The 19168-nt window shown below is 43.6% G+C and overlaps 1 protein-coding gene across 4 annotated transcripts in view; it reads right to left on the bottom strand.

The window, feature by feature from the left end:
• Positions 1–19168, bottom strand: part of LOC115103682 (potassium voltage-gated channel subfamily KQT member 5-like) — a 177507-nt gene that overhangs the window by 16757 nt on the left and 141582 nt on the right. For 2 of the 4 annotated variants that reach the window (XM_029624541.2, XM_029624543.2), the window contains exons 4-9: positions 5370–5545; positions 4871–4996; positions 3738–3848; positions 3396–3491; positions 2185–2279; positions 857–883 (exon numbers count right to left, since the gene is read on the bottom strand). In XM_029624541.2, coding sequence (XP_029480401.2) covers positions 857–883; positions 2185–2279; positions 3396–3491; positions 3738–3848; positions 4871–4996; positions 5370–5545 — 631 coding nt within the window. The remainder of the gene's footprint in view (positions 1–856; positions 884–2184; positions 2280–3395; positions 3492–3737; positions 3849–4870; positions 4997–5369; positions 5546–19168) is intronic. The other 2 variants (XM_029624542.2, XM_029624544.2) reach the window with 1 other exon arrangement.

Raw genomic sequence — 19168 nt, 5'->3', positions numbered from 1 at the left:
CACTGCAATCATTTCCTTCCTGAAGAACACCTCAGGTATGGAGAGATGTAGTGAGAGAAAGGGATGAGGGAGAGGAAGAAAGAAAGAAAGAAAGAAAGAGAGAGAGAGAGAGAGAGAGTGAGAGAGTGAGAGAGAGGGAATGAAAGGACAAGAGCTGAGAGAGAGAGGGAATGAAAGGACAAGAGCTGAGAGAGAGAGGGAATGAAAGGACAAGAGCTGAGAGAGAGAGGGAATGAAAGGACAAGAGCTGAGAGAGAGAGGGAATGAAAGGACAAGAGCTGAGAGAGAATAGGGGAGTGGGAGGAATAAAGAGATGGAGAGCGAGAGGGAAGAAGGAATAATAAAAGGAGAGAAAGAAAGATAAACACTGAAGAAAGAGGGGGGAGAGGCCCAAAGGAGAGGTAAATAATGACTAAGTAATGAACTGGTGGCTGTTTCTATAAATGGATCCATTAAGTTAAAAGCTAGGGCCAACAACTCTTAACTAGCTATCTTTCTCTGCAATAGGTCTCCAGACTGCATATTGGCACTTTCAGCAGCAATACACCATAAGTCCCAAATGATACCCTTCTCCCTTTATAGTGCACTACCTTTGACCAATGTCCTATGGATGGAGAGAGACGTTTGGGACACACCCACACAGTTCTGAATAGCGGCTGAAAGCATTGGCATTTCCATTTTGGTCATTTGGCAGAGCAGACGATCTTATCCAGAGCGACTTGTCATCAGCGTATTCCATACAGGCAGTAGGGAAGACGTGACCCCCAACACACAGGGTTACGACGTACACCGGTGGTAGTGGTGCGTGTGGATCTGTGCGTCAAGTAGATACACAGAACAAGTAGGAGGTACGAACCTTGTGGACGATTCACCCTGGTCCTTCCTTCAGGTTGAGAAGTGAGAGAGGGGAGAGGGGAGAAAGTGAGGAAATATTTAGCAAAGTCTTCATCGCAAACATTATCTACTGCACCAGCGAGGAGCGAGATGAGCTCGATGGGTCGTCATCAAAAGAGATGCTGAGGATTTAAGGCAGAGCAAATCACAAGGATGTCACCAGACTATACAGAAACAAGACTCAAGACACACACACACATGCATTTCAATGCAGTGTAACTATCCAGGCAAACGTGCTAGCAGTGTGTAGACAGGTGTGTGTCATCAGTGTGTGTGTGTGTGTTTGTGTGTGTGTGTGTGTGTGTTACTGTTGTCTATCTGTCAGTAAAGCATGTAGCAGATGGATTCTCCAATATCTCCAGGTTCCACAACATGCCATCTGCATATTTACCAGTCTTGAAACGCTATTGGCAGATAATACCAATACAGGCACTCCAGATCTCCTAATCACACAAGGCTATTCCAGCACAGTGCCAGTCCAATGAGACGAGAGACGGAGAAGTGGCCACACATTCAATAAGGCCTCAGCGTCTATATGGATCATTTAGACGCTGACTACCGTCAGAAATGGATGGGCCGTGGTGGACGATCGCTACATTCACTGCCTCAGTTGAAAGTGGAGTGCAGACAATCTCAAGTCTTCAGTGACTCTTAGCTAACTGTGTTAGGCCTAAGTTCCAAATGGCACCCTTTCCCCCATGTAGTGCACTACTTTTGACTAGGGCCTGATCAAAAGTAGCGCACTACATAGGGAATGGGGTGTCATTGAGAACGCTACCTTAAACGGTTAGACTGATGGTTTGAGCATATATTGGGAGATATTAATGCCTGTTGTGTCAGCAGGATAGAGGTGCACTGGGGTACTGTCTACATGATTGGTTTTTAGTCATATTTCTTGAGTTCTTGAGTTCACTACAGTTTGGATGAAAAGGAACCTGGACAATATTGGTCTTTTGATGGCTGTGAATTATTTACTTATAATAACATAATACAAATGATAAAAATATAAATGTATTCATTCACAGAAAAGCAGGAAGTACATAAGTGAAATAGAACTTGAGGTAGAGGAGACTAGTAGAAAATAAGTAGCCTGGTCCTAGATCAGTTTGTGCTGTCTTGCCAACACCTACGGCCATTGTCACACCAAACGTGCCAAACAGATCTGGGGCCAGGCTAGAAAAGAAGAGGAAAATTAACAGAAATACTTAATTGGAAAAAGAGAAGGGAAAAGACTGCTTAACAGGGGCACAGACACCAAACTCAGACACCAGCTGCCAACGTTGTACCTACTTTGTAGGGCTGCAGGTATGCAACGCCTTCAAATGAGGCTTCCAGGTAGCAATGGAAACCGAGTTCTCATCAGCCGCATAACTACGCCAAACACACTGCATGCAGAACACACAGAAACACAGGTGGAGGAAAAGAAAAAAGAGTCAAAAGAGACAAAAGAAAAACAAAAAAGAAGAAAAAGAAAGAACAAACAGGAATAAAAAAAATGGGGAAAAAAACTCTTGATTAGTGATTTTAAAAAAACACAACAAAGCAATCACGGGTCAAAGGTCACGCGTGAGTGACACGTTCTGTGCATGGGCTGAGTTCGGAGGCCAGGCACGATGGGGGTACATTACATGCCTGTGGGGCTGGGAGGGAAGGAGGCTCACGTGGTAACGCCACGTGGCGCCTAGATACGGCCTGGTAGAGTAGTCGGTGGAGTGGTAGCGCCACGCAGCCTGGTGCGGTGGCAGGATGGAGAGGAGGAGAGGGGAGGAGGAGGAGGAAGAGGAGGGGAAAGGAGGTAGAGGAGGAAGAAGAAGATAGCGAGGGGGGTAGGGTAAGGAGGAGAAGCAAGGTAAGATGAGAAAGTGGAGAAGGTAGAGGAGGAGGAAGCGAGGGATAGAGGGATACACAAAGGAAACCACAAGGTGAGGTCACAAACAGGAAGGAAAAGAGGAAGACGAGGGATGCAGGGAAGGATAGCTAACAGCTTAAGCTTGCCTGCCACTCTTGTGGGTAGAGTGTTAGGAATTGGGGAGAATGGACAGAACCTATAGCTCGGAAGCAATGGAGAACCCGGGGTTAGCGGAGGTTACCCTACATGCTGGTTCCTGGGCATGTTTGGAGTGTTTGTGAGGGGGGGGAAATAGAGACTGGATAACAACAACATGACTTTTAGTTTCAACGTCACCATACTTCGCAACAGTAAGGTAAACGATTGATTCAATCAACGAGAGACAATGAGTATTTATCTCTGGCACAAAAATCTCTAATGATGTATTAATATCCCAAGGGCAATTTGAATTGACAATACCATTAACGTGACTATAGTACAAATAGCAGTATTGAAGTAATGAGGCTATGTCCCAAATGGCACCCTATTTCCTTCATAGTACACTATTTTTGACCAGGGCTCATAGGGCTTGGGTCAAAAGTAGTGCACTATAAAGGGAATAGGGTCCCGTTTTGGACGTATCCTGTGATAGATACAACCATTTGCTTTTTACCTGGATGAGACAAGCGGCTGGGTTCCTCCTCTTCTCAAAGTGCTTCTGTCTGTGCTGCTCCTGGACCTTCAGGGCAAAGCCTGAGCCCAGTATACCCTGGGAAGACACAGGAGGACATGGGAATCAGGTGAGAACATGTCAAACGGCTCTTTTGTCGGCCATTTTGGGTCAATGGCTCATTAGTGACTGTGAACAACATGTGACCATGAAGTCAGATAGGGGAGGTGGTCTAGTAGAGTAACTAAAAGGATACAATCATCTAAGTAGTGTGCGTGTGTGTGTGTGCATGTATCTGCCAATTTGTGTGCGTGCGTGCGTGCGTACGTCAGTGTGTGTACTCACCGCTGGCAGGGCAAAGAAAGAGATGCCCAGTAGAGCAAACCCAGCTGAGAGCATACGGCCGGTCCATGTCTTCGGGGTCTTGTCCCCGTAACCAATGGTTGTCAAGGTGATCTGAGAACACACACAAACACAATTATATCTTGAGAAAGACGCCACTATTATCCATCATAGGTCCTAAATTATACTATATGGGAGCGAAGCCACCAAATTAAATATCGTACATTTGTGAGGGTATTGAAATCCTAACAAAATGGCTGCAATTTACACTGTTTACTAGGGTCTAGTCACAAGAATAGCTATTGTATGTGTGTTGATAATGCATCTCTGCTTTTTGACCTTTATGTCACTTTATTGGCTTATTATATAGCTTTAGTTTCATCTGCCTTCGCTCGCTCGCTCTCTCGCTCTCTCGCTCTCTCTCTCTCTCTCTCTCTCTCTCTCTCTCTCTCTCTCTCTCTCGCTCTCTCTCTCTCTCTCTCTAATCTCATCTTTCTCTCCTACTGCTATCTAATTGACTGAAAAGCACAGAAGATAATTCCCTATTGATTTAGTGACTCTCTTCTATCTGGGTTTCCTACCCATTCTGCCGTGCTGGGCTGCCGTGCACGACAAAAAAGGCCGTGGCCATTTTGTGTCATTATGACTTTTGGAGGCAGTATGAAAATGGTGGCTAATGGTGCTGGGGCTAATGTATATTACGAAGACGAAGGTGTTTAATCAAAGCTTATGTGTGACAAAACAGGAGGGACATAAAAAGAAAAGTGCCTGGCAAAGAATGAAAGGACTTTCTGCTTGTTCTCCTTTGGGTGGATGGAATAACGTGAAAAAAATAATACTGAAAATGTGTCGTATTAGAGAAAAGGATGAATTTTCAGAGGTAAATACTATTTGAATAAGAGATTTATTTCGCTGTTGCCCAGAAACCAAATCAGGGACAGACCGTGCAGCTGAGTAGAAATATGGAACATTAAATTAATAGACCATCAACAAACAATGTTAATAGTGTTTGGAAAACAGTCATGGGAAAAAGGAACCCTTAACTGGCAAACATGGACTGTTCCAACATCATCCACCGTCCACTGTGGACTCTTACATTACGAGGGCAGACAGGGGAGTATCTTTACTTTACTCACCGTTCCCCACCATAAGGCATCAGCATAGGTGGCAAACTCGCTGTTGAACTTGTTCTCCACAAGGTAGACCAGAAAGGAGGAGAAGATGAGGACCAGGAAGCCAATGTACCAGGCAGTCACCAGCTCCTACAGGGAGAGAATTATATATTTTTTTACGATTCCCATTAGCTGACACCATGACGTCAGAGAAGACGTCTCCAGAGAAGGAAGAGAGAAAAGAGGAGAGGAAAGTGGAGAGAAGAAGTGAGTGTGACTGTGGATCTGTGACTGTGACTGTGGATGTATTTTATTTTTTATTTTACCTTTATTTAACTAGGCAAGTCAGTTAAGAACAAATTCTTATTTTCAATGACAGCCTAGGAACAGTGGGTTAACTGCCTTGTTCAGGGGCAGATGACTGATTTGTACCTTGTCAGCTCAGGGATTTGAACTTGCAACCTTTCGGTAACTAGTCCAATGCTCTAACCACTAGGCTACCCTATTCGTCAGGCAGCCGTACCTTGCTGTGTGCGTACACAACTGATCCCAGCAGTTTCCAGGTGCCGCCGCGCCGGTCCATGCGCACCATACGCAGGATCTGCAGGAAGCGGAGACTACGCAGGGCGGAAGTGGCGAAGATGTTTCCCTGGCTTCCCGCTGACACCACTGCTACGGAGGCTATCAGTACGATGATATCTGGGAGGGGGAGGGGGGATATGGGAATTGGGAGAGAGAGAGGGAGAGAGAGAGAGAGAGAGAGAGAGAGAGAGAGAGAAAATATAAAGATAGGGGGAAGAGGAAGGGGAGAAAAAGAGAAAGTTACAGGTGCGCACACAGGTAAAGAATAGTAGTTATATGTCACATACTAACATAACAATACTGATGTGGACTGGACACTAACATAACAGTACTGGTGTGGACTGGACACTAACATAACAGTACTGGTGTGGACTGGACACTAACATAACAGTATTGGTGTGGACTGAACACTAACATAACAATACTGATGTGGACTGGACACTAACATAACAGTATTGGTGTGGACTGGACACTAACATAACAATACTGATGTGGACTGGACACTAACATAACAGTACTGGTGTGGACTGGACACTAACATAACAATACTGATGTGGACTGGACACTAACATAACAATACTGATGTGGACTGGACACTAACATAACAGTATTGGTGTGGACTGGACACTAACATAACAATACTGATGTGGACTGGACACTAACATAACAGTATTGGTGTGGACTGAACACTAACATAACAATACTGATGTGGACTGGACACTAACATAACAGTACTGGTGTGGACTGGACACTAACATAACAATACTGATGTGGACTGGACACTAACATAACAGTATTGGTGTGGACTGGACACTAACATAACAATACTGATGTGGACTGGACACTAACATAACAGTATTGGTGTGGACTGGACACTAACATAACAATACTGATGTGGACTGGACACTAACATAACAGTACTGGTGTGGACTGGACACTAACATAACAGTACTGGTGTGGACTGGACACTAACATAACAGTATTGGTGTGGACTGGACACTAACATAACAATACTGATGTGGACTGGACACTAACATAACAGTATTGGTGTGGACTGGACACTAACATAACAGTATTGGTGTGGACTGGATACTAATATAACAGTACTGGTGTGGACTGGACACTAACATAACAGTACTGGTGTGGACTGGACACTAACATAACAGTATTGGTGTGGACTGGACACTAACATAACAATACTGATGTGGACTGGACACTAACATAACAGTATTGGTGTGGACTGGACACTAACATAACAGTATTGGTGTGGACTGGACACTAACATAACAGTACTGGTGTGGACTGGACACTAACATAACAGTACTGGTGTGGACTGGACACTAACATAACAGTATTGGTGTGGACTGGATACTAACATAACAGTACTGGTGTGGACTGGATACTAACATAACAGTACTGGTGTGGACTGGACACTAACATAACAATACTGATGTGGACTGGACACTAACATAACAGTACTGGTGTAGACTGGACACTAACATAACAGTACTGGTGTGGACTGGACACTAACATAACAGTACTGGTGTGGACTGGACACTAACATAACAGTATTGGTGTGGACTGGACACTAACATAACAGTATTGGTGTGGACTGGACACTAACATAACAGTACTGGTGTGGGCTGGACACTAACATAAGAGTACTGGTGTGGACTGGACACTAACATAACAGTACTGGTGTGGACTGGACACTAACATAACAGTATTGGTGTGGACTGGACACTAACATAACAATACTGATGTGGACTGGACACTAACATAACAGTACTGGTGTGGACTGGACACTAACATAACAGTACTGGTGTGGACTGGACACTAACATAACAGTACTGGTGTGGACTGGACACTAACATAACAGTATTGGTGTGGACTGGACACTAACATAACAGTACTGGTGTGGACTGGACACTAACATAACAGTATTGGTGTGGACTGGACACTAACATAACAGTACTGGTGTGGACTGGACACTAACATAACAGTACTGGTGTGGACTGGACACTAACATAACAGTATTGGTGTGGACTGGATACTAACATAACAGTATTGGTGTGGACTGGACACTAACATAACAGTACTGGTGTGGACTGGACACTAACATAACAGTACTGGTGTGGACTGGACACTAACATAACAGTATTGGTGTGGACTGGACACTAACATAACAGTATTGGTGTGGACTGGACACTAACATAACAGTATTGGTGTGGACTGGACACTAACATAACAGTACTGGTGTGGGCTGGACACTAACATAAGAGTACTGGTGTGGACTGGACACTAACATAACAGTATTGGTGTGGACTGGACACTAACATAACAGTATTGGTGTGGACTGGACACTAACATAACAGTACTGGTGTGGGCTGGACACTAACATAAGAGTACTGGTGTGGACTGGACACTAACATAACAGTACTGGTGTGGACTGGACACTAACATAACAGTATTGGTGTGGACTGGACACTAACATAACAGTATTGGTGTGGACTGGACACTAACATAACAGTACTGGTGTGGGCTGGACACTAACATAAGAGTACTGGTGTGGACTGGACACTAACATAACAGTATTGGTGTGGACTGGACACTAACATAACAGTACTGGTGTGGGCTGGACACTAACATAAGAGTACTGGTGTGGACTGGACACTAACATAACAGTACTGGTGTGGACTGGACACTAACATAACAGTATTGGTGTGGACTGGATACTAACATAACAGTACTGGTGTAGACTGGACACTAACATAACAGTACTGGTGTAGACTGGATACTAACATAACAGTACTGGTGTGGACTGGATACTAACATAACAGTACTGTTGTAGACTGGACACTAACATAACAGTACTGGTGTGGGCTGGACACTAACATAACAGTACTGGTGTGGACTGGATACTAACATAACAGTACTGGTGTAGACTGGACACTAACATAACAGTACAGGTGTAGACTGGACACGAACATAACAGTACTGGTGTGGACTGGACACTAACATAACAGTATTGGTGTGGACTGAACACTAACATAACAGTACTGGTGTGGACTGGACACTAACATAACAGTACTGGTGTGGACTGGACACTAACATAACAGTACTGGTGTGGACTGGACACTAACATAACAGTACTGGTGTGGACTGGACACTAACATAACAGTACTGGTGTGGACTGGACACTAACATAACAGTACTGGTGTGGACTGGACACTAACATAACAGTACTGGTGTGGACTGGACACTAACATAACAGTGAAACTAGGTGAAATGGATAAAGGCGAGAGCCATTCAAACTTGACCAAATCTTGACCATTACTATCGGTCACATTGACCCTGAATATATCTGTGAAATCGATAGCCACGTCAACCCTTGAGGGGGCAAATTCTATCGAGGTGGAATAACATTTGCCGTTGTAAACAAATCATTATGTTGTAATTACCCCTTACTGTGACCGATTATCACAACTACAGCAACAACAACATATCATCCACATGACTGAATGAATGATACAGTCTCCCTCTCTGTGTGTGTGTGTGCACGTGTGTGTCTGTGTGCGCGTGCGTGCGTGTGTGTGTGTGCACGTGTGTGTGTGCGTGTGTGTTTGTGCACGTGTGTTCGTGCGTGTGTGTGTGTGCGTGTGTGTGTGCGTGTGCGTGCGCGTGTGTGCGTGCGTGTGTGTGTGTGCGTGCGTGTGTGCGCGCGCGCGCGCGCGTGTGTGTTTGTGTGTGCGCGTGTGCGTGCGTGCGTGTATGTGTGTGTGTGCGTGTGTGTTTGTGTGTGCGCGTGTATGTGCGTGTGTGTGTGTGTGTGTGTGTGTGCGCACGCGCGTGTGTGCTGGCATTCTGCTAAAGGCGTCAACAACACAATAACTCACAAAGCTACACGCGCTTCTGCATTGATCGAGATCCACAATCCATCCCCAACACAGAATGGTGCGGACATCATAGCAAGGCCTGTAATCTAACACCTGTAATCTAACACCTGTAATCTAACACCTGTAATCTAACACCTGTAATCTAACACCTGTGCTGTATGTACAGTGTACACCATGCACCACTGACACATGAAAAGAGATTGAGATATATAAGTATGGTTGGAAACGTGTACTGGAAACACTGTGTAAGTGTATTGGTCTAAAGGAGGACAGTTTACAGCAGCATAGTTCAACTGCTGTGCATGGGGAATTCGACTGGATTGATACTGACCTTCAATCCAAGGTCGTTAGTGGCAAACACACAGGAGCAGGTTCTCACAAGGACGCACACAATAACGCAAGCATGCACAGAAGCACATACACACACATTTACACGTGTACACATGTACAGGCATTTCACTGTATTTGTGCACATGACAATAAAAACTTGAAACACACACACTGACAGACACACACACACTCACAAAGGGAGGACAGGGACAGTTCAGACCACAACGACAGGAAGTCTGAGACTCAATCCCAAATGGCACCCTATTCCCTACATAGTGCACTACTTTTGACCAGAATCCTATGGGCTTTGTAGGTAATAGGGTTCCATTTGGGACCCAGACTTCTCCTCCAACAGAGACAAATAATATTTTCTATTTTCGTTAATACACCCTTGTGTTTCACCACCCCCTCACTTCTAAGACGCTCCACCACCACGTGAAACCACAAACTGAAGAAATATTATTTTCTTCTTCTTGGTTTCCCCCTGCCTTTTTCTGTTTTGTGAGAATTTGTCATCCCACCAGGCGGTGGGTTTGTCTGTCCTTCCAGGGAACTCAGCGCTTGGACATGAAATACAATCGCTGACCAAGGTTTGGTCGATCGCTCTAGGGCTTATAAATCATGAACCAGTTAACCCATGGCAAGAGGGAGACGGTGGAACCGCGAAAAATACATGAACCAACCACACACACACAGACCATACTCGGACGGCCCAAAAAACGGCATGCTGGGACATAAAGATGCTGGCCAAGCACTGGCCTCTGCTGAAGATGTGGAAAGAAAAGACCTCTTTAACAAGCAGGTGAGTGTATGACGTGTGTGTGTTTTTTGAAGGAGAGAGAGAGCCTGTATGCGTATAAATTGGTGTCTATGCACGCATGCTTGTGTATGTGTATGTCTTTAAGTGTGCTTAAAGCTTGTGTGTGTGTGTGTCTGACTGTGTCATTTCTGCGTTTGTGTGTTTGTGAGAGAGAGTGTGTGTGTGTGTGTGTGTGTGTGTGTGTGTGTGCGTGCGTGCGTGTGCGTGGCTGCTGAGTGCTGACAGAACTCTCACATCTGGAGTCTCCATCTGCCTGGTCTAGCTTTAACAGCAGTACTGTGTGTCCTGGTTCACCCTCTGAGCCTTGGCCACACTTGTCTCTCTAACCATTCATGCCAAAAACACAGAATCCAATCAGCTGCACCAGTGATCCCACTCTGGGTGGAGACTACAGTTACGTATGTTGTGATGATTACTATGATGTGGGACTATGGGGCGGTTTCCCAGACCCAGATTAAACCTACTGGACTAGGAGTCATGTTCAATAGATCCAGTCCAGGACTAGGCTTAATCTGGGTCTGGGAAACGGACTCTATGAGGTTTAAAATTATTTACTAGTTTTGCAAATATTAGTTATCTATTCTATCGCTGCAGATGTGTGAATGTGTGTGTTCCTTTGTGTGTGTGTGTCCTCGGTGGTTGCCAGTGTGTTCACATTCCTCCTCGTCCATCCAGGCAGACAGTCAAAGTCACATATGTGGGACTTGGACAGGGGACAGCTCTTGGTATGACGTTAACAGTTAGCAGCCCAACTGACTCTGGACTGCCTGGTCAGCATACAGCCAACACATTATGTCTGTCTGTCTGTCTGTCTGTCTGTCTGTCTGTCTGTCTGTCTGTGTGTGTCTGCCTGTCTGGGCTGGGTCGCATATGAGTCCTTGGCTGATAGAGCGACTACAGCTCCCACAGGTGTGTGTGTGTGTGTGTGTGTGTGTGTGTGTGTGTGTGTGTGTGTGTGTGTGTGTGTACGTGTGTGTGTGTCTATGGCTCATTGAGGGGACTCTCTCATTCATAAACATGGGGGTGGTAAGGACACCAAGAGGTCAAAATCCCCCAAGGAACACCACATTTAGCTCCAATCCTTTCACTAACAAATTCAATTTCCCCGTGTTGTCGTCACCGTGTCTCGTCACAATCATATACTTTCACCAGAAAAGTTTAGCTGGCATCGAGCCAGTGATTTGTCATGGTGCAACACTACAGTGTGAGCAATCCTCTGTCTATACAGTCAAGCAATGTGCTCCACATAAACCAACACATTCAATCAGCATCCTCTACCTAAACCACAATGTAAGATACATAAGCTGGTTTTCAGACAAATATGTTCTCAGTCAAACGTACGTCAATAAACATTCTTCCTGTATGCCAACCCCATTGGCTGATGGGAACCCACCAAACACTGAACCTACCAATGAGAGCTATTCATCCAGTTTATGAGCTGTTCTGTTTGTTTCCATTCATCTGGGCTCTGGGGACCACATCTGCATTGAAATATCTCCTTCTAACGATCTTTCAATGACTTCACAGGACAAATCACCTGCTCGGAACACTTAAAGATGGAATTGGCTCATTGCGTATAATTTATGGATGCTGAGAGTCACTGAGTGAGACACCCCCCGCTCTCCAGAGACTAATGGATCGGCCCAGACAGTAATGACTGGGGTGTATCGGGCTGACAGTTATGGATACTCTAACCACTGACTGTATAGGGGAGAGAATTTATGGACCCATCTAGAGTAGTCGAAGCACACTACAACACACTCAGACACACGCAATGTTGACACATACATCAGGGTGGAGAGTGGGGGGGGAGACGAGAGGGGGGGAGAGAGGGGGAGGAAGGGAGGGAGAGGGGGAGATGAGAGAGAGAGAGGGGGGGAAGGGAGGGAGAGGTGGGGGAGGGAGACGAGAGAGAGAGAGGTGGGGGGACGAGAGAGAGAGGGGGGTAGGGAGGGAGAGGGGGGGGAGACGAGAGAGAGAGAGGGAAAGACAGAAGGAAAGAGAGAGAGGAAAATAGGAATGATAAACCTCCCTCAAGCAGCTCAGCGTGATTATCATGGTGATTGTCATTATAATCTGTCTCCAGCCTTGCCTTGTGCCATTAGTTGATGCGCAATAGATTGAGTTATTGGCAAATGTCACATGCCCTCATACAGACAGTACTCCATGATTGTAATAGGCCAGCTGATCAATCATTCAACACAATAGGGCTGACATAAGGAGGTCAAGGGAGGTATTTTACAGAGAGAAACAGACAATAAATGATGATAAAGTAACAGCAATGCTTAAGATATTCATGATGGCCATACTTCCTAGTGTCTAACCAGTAAAAATAGGTTTATTAGTAGTGGCTACTTGTAGTGGAAGCTGGAGGGGGATTGTGTCCAGTCAGTGACCCTACGAGTTTTGATAGAGAGATGATTGGAGAGGTATCCTAGGGTGTGTGTTTTGGCTTGGAGGGGAAAGAGGTAAACAGCTTAGGAGGCAGGATTAATACTGACAAATAATTAAGAAGGGGAGAGGCCAGAGGAGGACACACCCAACAGCATATTACAGCCAGCCTTAACCGTCTCTATTCAGAATATCTAGTTCAGCCTTAACCGTCTCTATTCAGAGTATCTAGTTCAGCCTTAACAGCCTCTATTCAGAACATCTAGTTCAGCCTTAACCGTCTCTATTCAGAATATCTAGTTCAGCCTTAACCGTCTCTATTCAGAATATCTAGTTCAGCCTTAACAGCCTCTATTCAGAACATCTAGTTCAGCCTTAACCGTCTCTATTCAGAATATCTAGTTCAGCCTTAACCGTCTCTATTCAGAATGTCTAGTTCAGCCTTAACCGTCTCTATTCAGAATATCTAGTTTAGCCTTAACCTTCTCTATTCCGAATATCTAGTTCAGCCTTAACCGTCTCTATTCAGAATATCTAGTTCAGCCTTAACCTTCTCTATTCAGAATATCTAGTTCAGCCTTAACAGCCTCTATTCCGAATATCTAGTTCAGCCTTAACCTTCTCTATTCAGAGTATCTAGTTCAGCCTTACCGTCTCTATTCAGAACATCTAGTTCAGCCTTAACCGTCTCTATTCAGAGTGTCTAGCTCAGCCTTAACCGTTTCTATTCAGAGTATCTAGTTCAGCCTTAACCGTCTCTATTCAGAATATCTAGTTCAGCCTTAACCTTCTCTATTCCGAATATCTAGTTCAGCCTTAACCGTCTCTATTCAGAACATCTAGTTCAGCCTTAACCGTCTCTATTCAGAATATCTAGTTCAGCCTTAACCGTCTCTATTCAGAATATCTAGTTCAGCCTTAACCACCTCTATTCAGAACATCTAGTTCAGCCTTAATCGTCTCTATTCAGAATATCTAGTTCAGCCTTAACCTTCTCTATTCAGAATATCTAGTTCAGCCTTAACCTTCTCTATTCAGAATATCTAGTTCAGCCTTAACAGCCTACATTCAGAACATCTAGTTCAGCCTTAACCTTCTCTATTCAGAATATCTAGTTCAGCCTTAACCTTCTCTATTCCGAATATCTAGTTCAGCCTTAACCTTCTCTATTCAGAATATCTAGTTCAGCCTTAACCTTCTCTATTCAGAGTATCTAGTTCAGCCTTACCGTCTCTATTCAGAACATCTAGTTCAGCCTTAACCGTCTCTATTCAGAGTGTCTAGCTCAGCCTTAACCGTTTCTATTCAGAGTATCTAGTTCAGCCTTAACCGTCTCTATTCAGAATATCTAGTTCAGCCTTAACCTTCTCTATTCCGAATATCTAGTTCAGCCTTAACCGTCTCTATTCAGAACATCTAGTTCAGCCTTAACCGTCTCTATTCAGAATATCTAGTTCAGCCTTAACCGTCTCTATTCAGAATATCTAGTTCAGCCTTAACCACCTCTATTCAGAACATCTAGTTCAGCCTTAATCGTCTCTATTCAGAATATCTAGTTCAGCCTTAACCTTCTCTATTCAGAATATCTAGTTCAGCCTTAACCTTCTCTATTCAGAATATCTAGTTCAGCCTTAACAGCCTACATTCAGAACATCTAGTTCAGCCTTAACCTTCTCTATTCAGAATATCTAGTTCAGCCTTAACCTTCTCTATTCCGAATATCTAGTTCAGCCTTAACCTTCTCTATTCAGAGTATCTAGTTCAGCCTTACCGTCTCTATTCAGAACATCTAGTTCAGCCTTAACCGTCTCTATTCAGAGTGTCTAGCTCAGCCTTAACCGTCTCTATTCAGAGTATCTATTTCAGCCTTAACCGTCTCTATTCAGAGTATCTAGTTCAGCCTTAACAGCCTCTATTCAGAACATCTAGTTCAGCCTTAACCGTCTCTATTCAGAACATCTAGTTCAGCCTTAACCGCCTCTATTCAGAATGTCTAGTTCAGCCTTAACCGTCTCTATTCAGAACATCTAGTTAGCCTTAACCGTCTCTATTCAGAATATCTAGTTCAGCCTTAACCGTCTCTATTCAGAATATCTAGTTCAGCCTTAACCGCCTCTATTCAGAATGTCTAGTTCAGCCTTAACCGTCTCTATTCAGAACATCTAGTTAGCCTTAACCGTCTCTATTCAGAATATCTAGTTCAGCCGTAACCGTCTCTATTCAGAATATCTAGTTCAGCCTTAACCTTCTCTATTCCGAATATCTAGTTCAGCCTTAACCGTCTCTATTCAGAACATCTAGTTCAGCCTTAACCGTCTCTATTCAGAATATCTAGTTCAGCCTTAACCTTCTCTATTCAGAATATCTAGTTCAGCCGTAACCGTCTCTATTCAGAATATCTAGTTCAGCCTTAACCTTCTCTATTCAGAATATCTAGTTCAGCCTTAACAGCCTCTATTCCGAATATCTAGTTCAGCCTTAACCGTTTCTATTCAGAGTGTCTAGCTCAGCCTTAACCGTCTCTATTCAGAGTATCTAGCTCAGCCTTAACCGTCTCTATTCAGAGTATCTAGTTCAGCCTTACCGTCTCTATTCAGAACATCTAGTTCAGCCTTAACCGTCTCTATTCAGAGTGTCTAGCTCAGCCTTAACCGTCTCTATTCAGAGTATCTAGTTCAGCCTTAACCGTCTCTATTCAGAGTATCTAGTTCAGCCTTAACAGCCTCTATTCAGAACATCTAGTTCAGCCTTAACCGTCTCTATTCAGAACATCTAGTTCAGCCTTAACCGTCTCTATTCAGAATATCTAGTTCAGCCTTAACCATCTCTATTCAGAATATCTAGTTCAGCCGTAACCGTCTCTATTCAGAATATCTAGTTCAGCCTTAACCGTCTCTATTCAGAACATCTAGTTCAGCCTTAACCGTCTCTATTCAGAATATCTAGTTCAGCCTTAACCTTCTCTATTCAGAATATCTAGTTCAGCCTTAACAGCCTCTATTCAGAACATCTAGTTCAGCCTTAACCATCTCTATTCAGAATATCTAGTTCAGCCTTAACCGTCTCTATTCAGAACATCTAGTTCAGCCTTAACCGTCTCTATTCAGAATATCTAGTTCAGCCTTAACCTTCTCTATTCAGAATATCTAGTTCAGCCTTAACAGCCTCTATTCAGAACATCTAGTTCAGCCTTAACCATCTCTATTCAGAATATCTAGTTCAGCCTTAACCTTCTCTATTCAGAATATCTAGTTCAGCCTTAACCTTCTCTATTCAGAGTATCTAGTTCAGCCTTACCGTCTCTATTCAGAACATCTAGTTCAGCCTTAACGGTCTCTATTCAGAGTGTCTAGCTCAGCCTTAACCGTCTCTATTCAGAGTTCTAGTTCAGCCTTAACCGTCTCTATTCAGAATATCTAGTTCAGCCTTAACCTTCTCTATTCCGAATATCTAGTTCAGCCTTAACCTTCTCTATTCAGAGTATCTAGCTCAGCCTTAACCGTCTCTATTCAGAGTATCTAGTTCAGCCTTACCGTCTCTATTCAGAACATCTAGTTCAGCCTTAACCGTCTCTATTCAGAGTGTCTAGCTCAGCCTTAACCGTCTCTATTCAGAGTATCTAGTTCAGCCTTAACCGTCTCTATTCAGAGTATCTAGTTCAGCCTTAACAGCCTACATTCAGAACATCTAGTTCAGCCTTAACCTTCTCTATTCAGAATATCTAGTTCAGCCTTAACCTTCTCTATTCCGAATATCTAGTTCAGCCTTAACCTTCTCTATTCAGAGTATCTAGTTCAGCCTTACCGTCTCTATTCAGAACATCTAGTTCAGCCTTAACCGTCTCTATTCAGAGTGTCTAGCTCAGCCTTAACCGTCTCTATTCAGAGTATCTATTTCAGCCTTAACCGTCTCTATTCAGAGTATCTAGTTCAGCCTTAACAGCCTCTATTCAGAACATCTAGTTCAGCCTTAACCGTCTCTATTCAGAACATCTAGTTCAGCCTTAACCGCCTCTATTCAGAATGTCTAGTTCAGCCTTAACCGTCTCTATTCAGAACATCTAGTTAGCCTTAACCGTCTCTATTCAGAATATCTAGTTCAGCCTTAACCGTCTCTATTCAGAATATCTAGTTCAGCCTTAACCGCCTCTATTCAGAATGTCTAGTTCAGCCTTAACCGTCTCTATTCAGAACATCTAGTTAGCCTTAACCGTCTCTATTCAGAATATCTAGTTCAGCCGTAACCGTCTCTATTCAGAATATCTAGTTCAGCCTTAACCTTCTCTATTCTGAATATCTAGTTCAGCCTTAACCGTCTCTATTCAGAACATCTAGTTCAGCCTTAACCGTCTCTATTCAGAATATCTAGTTCAGCCTTAACCGTCTCTATTCAGAATATCTAGTTCAGCCTTAACCTTCTCTATTCAGAATATCTAGTTCAGCCGTAACCGTCTCTATTCAGAATATCTAGTTCAGCCTTAACCTTCTCTATTCAGAATATCTAGTTCAGCCTTAACAGCCTCTATTCCGAATATCTAGTTCAGCCTTAACCGTTTCTATTCAGAGTGTCTAGCTCAGCCTTAACCGTCTCTATTCAGAGTATCTAGCTCAGCCTTAACCGTCTCTATTCAGAGTATCTAGTTCAGCCTTACCGTCTCTATTCAGAACATCTAGTTCAGCCTTAACCGTCTCTATTCAGAGTGTCTAGCTCAGCCTTAACCGTCTCTATTCAGAGTATCTAGTTCAGCCTTAACCGTCTCTATTCAGAGTATCTAGTTCAGCCTTAACAGCCTCTATTCAGAACATCTAGTTCAGCCTTAACCGTCTCTATTCAGAACATCTAGTTCAGCCTTAACCGTCTCTATTCAGAATATCTAGTTCAGCCTTAACCATCTCTATTCAGAATATCTAGTTCAGCCGTAACCGTCTCTATTCAGAATATCTAGTTCAGCCTTAACCGTCTCTATTCAGAACATCTAGTTCAGCCTTAACCGTCTCTATTCAGAATATCTAGTTCAGCCTTAACCTTCTCTATTCAGAATATCTAGTTCAGCCTTAACAGCCTCTATTCAGAACATCTAGTTCAGCCTTAACCATCTCTATTCAGAATATCTAGTTCAGCCTTAACCGTCTCTATTCAGAATATCTAGTTCAGCCTTAACAGCCTCTATTCAGAACATCTAGTTCAGCCTTAACCATCTCTATTCAGAATATCTAGTTCAGCCTTAACCGTCTCTATTCAGAATATCTAGTTCAGCCTTAACCTTCTCTATTCAGAATATCTAGTTCAGCCTTAACAGCCTCTATTCAGAACATCTAGTTCAGCCTTAACCATCTCTATTCAGAATATCTAGTTCAGCCTTAACCTTCTCTATTCAGAATATCTAGTTCAGCCTTAACCTTCTCTATTCAGAGTATCTAGTTCAGCCTTACCGTCTCTATTCAGAACATCTAGTTCAGCCTTAACGGTCTCTATTCAGAGTGTCTAGCTCAGCCTTAACCGTCTCTATTCAGAGTTCTAGTTCAGCCTTAACCGTCTCTATTCAGAATATCTAGTTCAGCCTTAACCTTCTCTATTCCGAATATCTAGTTCAGCCTTAACCTTCTCTATTCAGAGTATCTAGCTCAGCCTTAACCGTCTCTATTCAGAGTATCTAGTTCAGCCTTACCGTCTCTATTCAGAACATCTAGTTCAGCCTTAACCGTCTCTATTCAGAGTGTCTAGCTCAGCCTTAACCGTCTCTATTCAGAGTATCTAGTTCAGCCTTAACCGTCTCTATTCAGAGTATCTAGTTCAGCCTTAACAGCCTCTATTCAGAACATCTAGTTCAGCCTTAACCGTCTCTATTCAGAACATCTAGTTCAGCCTTAACCGTCTCTATTCAGAATATCTAGTTCAGCCTTAACCATCTCTATTCAGAATATCTAGTTCAGCCGTAACCGTCTCTATTCAGAATATCTAGTTCAGCCTTAACCGTCTCTATTCAGAACATCTAGTTCAGCCTTAACCGTCTCTATTCAGAATATCTAGTTCAGCCTTAACCTTCTCTATTCAGAATATCTAGTTCAGCCTTAACCTTCTCTATTCAGAGTATCTAGTTCAGCCTTACCGTCTCTATTCAGAACATCTAGTTCAGCCTTAACCGTCTCTATTCAGAGTGTCTAGCTCAGCCTTAACCGTCTCTATTCAGAGTTCTAGTTCAGCCTTAACCGTCTCTATTCAGAATATCTAGTTCAGCCTTAACCTTCTCTATTCCGAATATCTAGTTCAGCCTTAACCTTCTCTATTCAGAGTATCTAGCTC

Source organism: Oncorhynchus nerka, linkage group LG21 (assembly GCF_034236695.1).
Source record: "Oncorhynchus nerka isolate Pitt River linkage group LG21, Oner_Uvic_2.0, whole genome shotgun sequence".
Taxonomy (NCBI): Eukaryota; Metazoa; Chordata; class Actinopteri; order Salmoniformes; family Salmonidae; genus Oncorhynchus; species Oncorhynchus nerka.
Note: the sequence above shows the minus strand (reverse complement) of the source record. Positions and strands in the feature narration are given on the sequence as shown.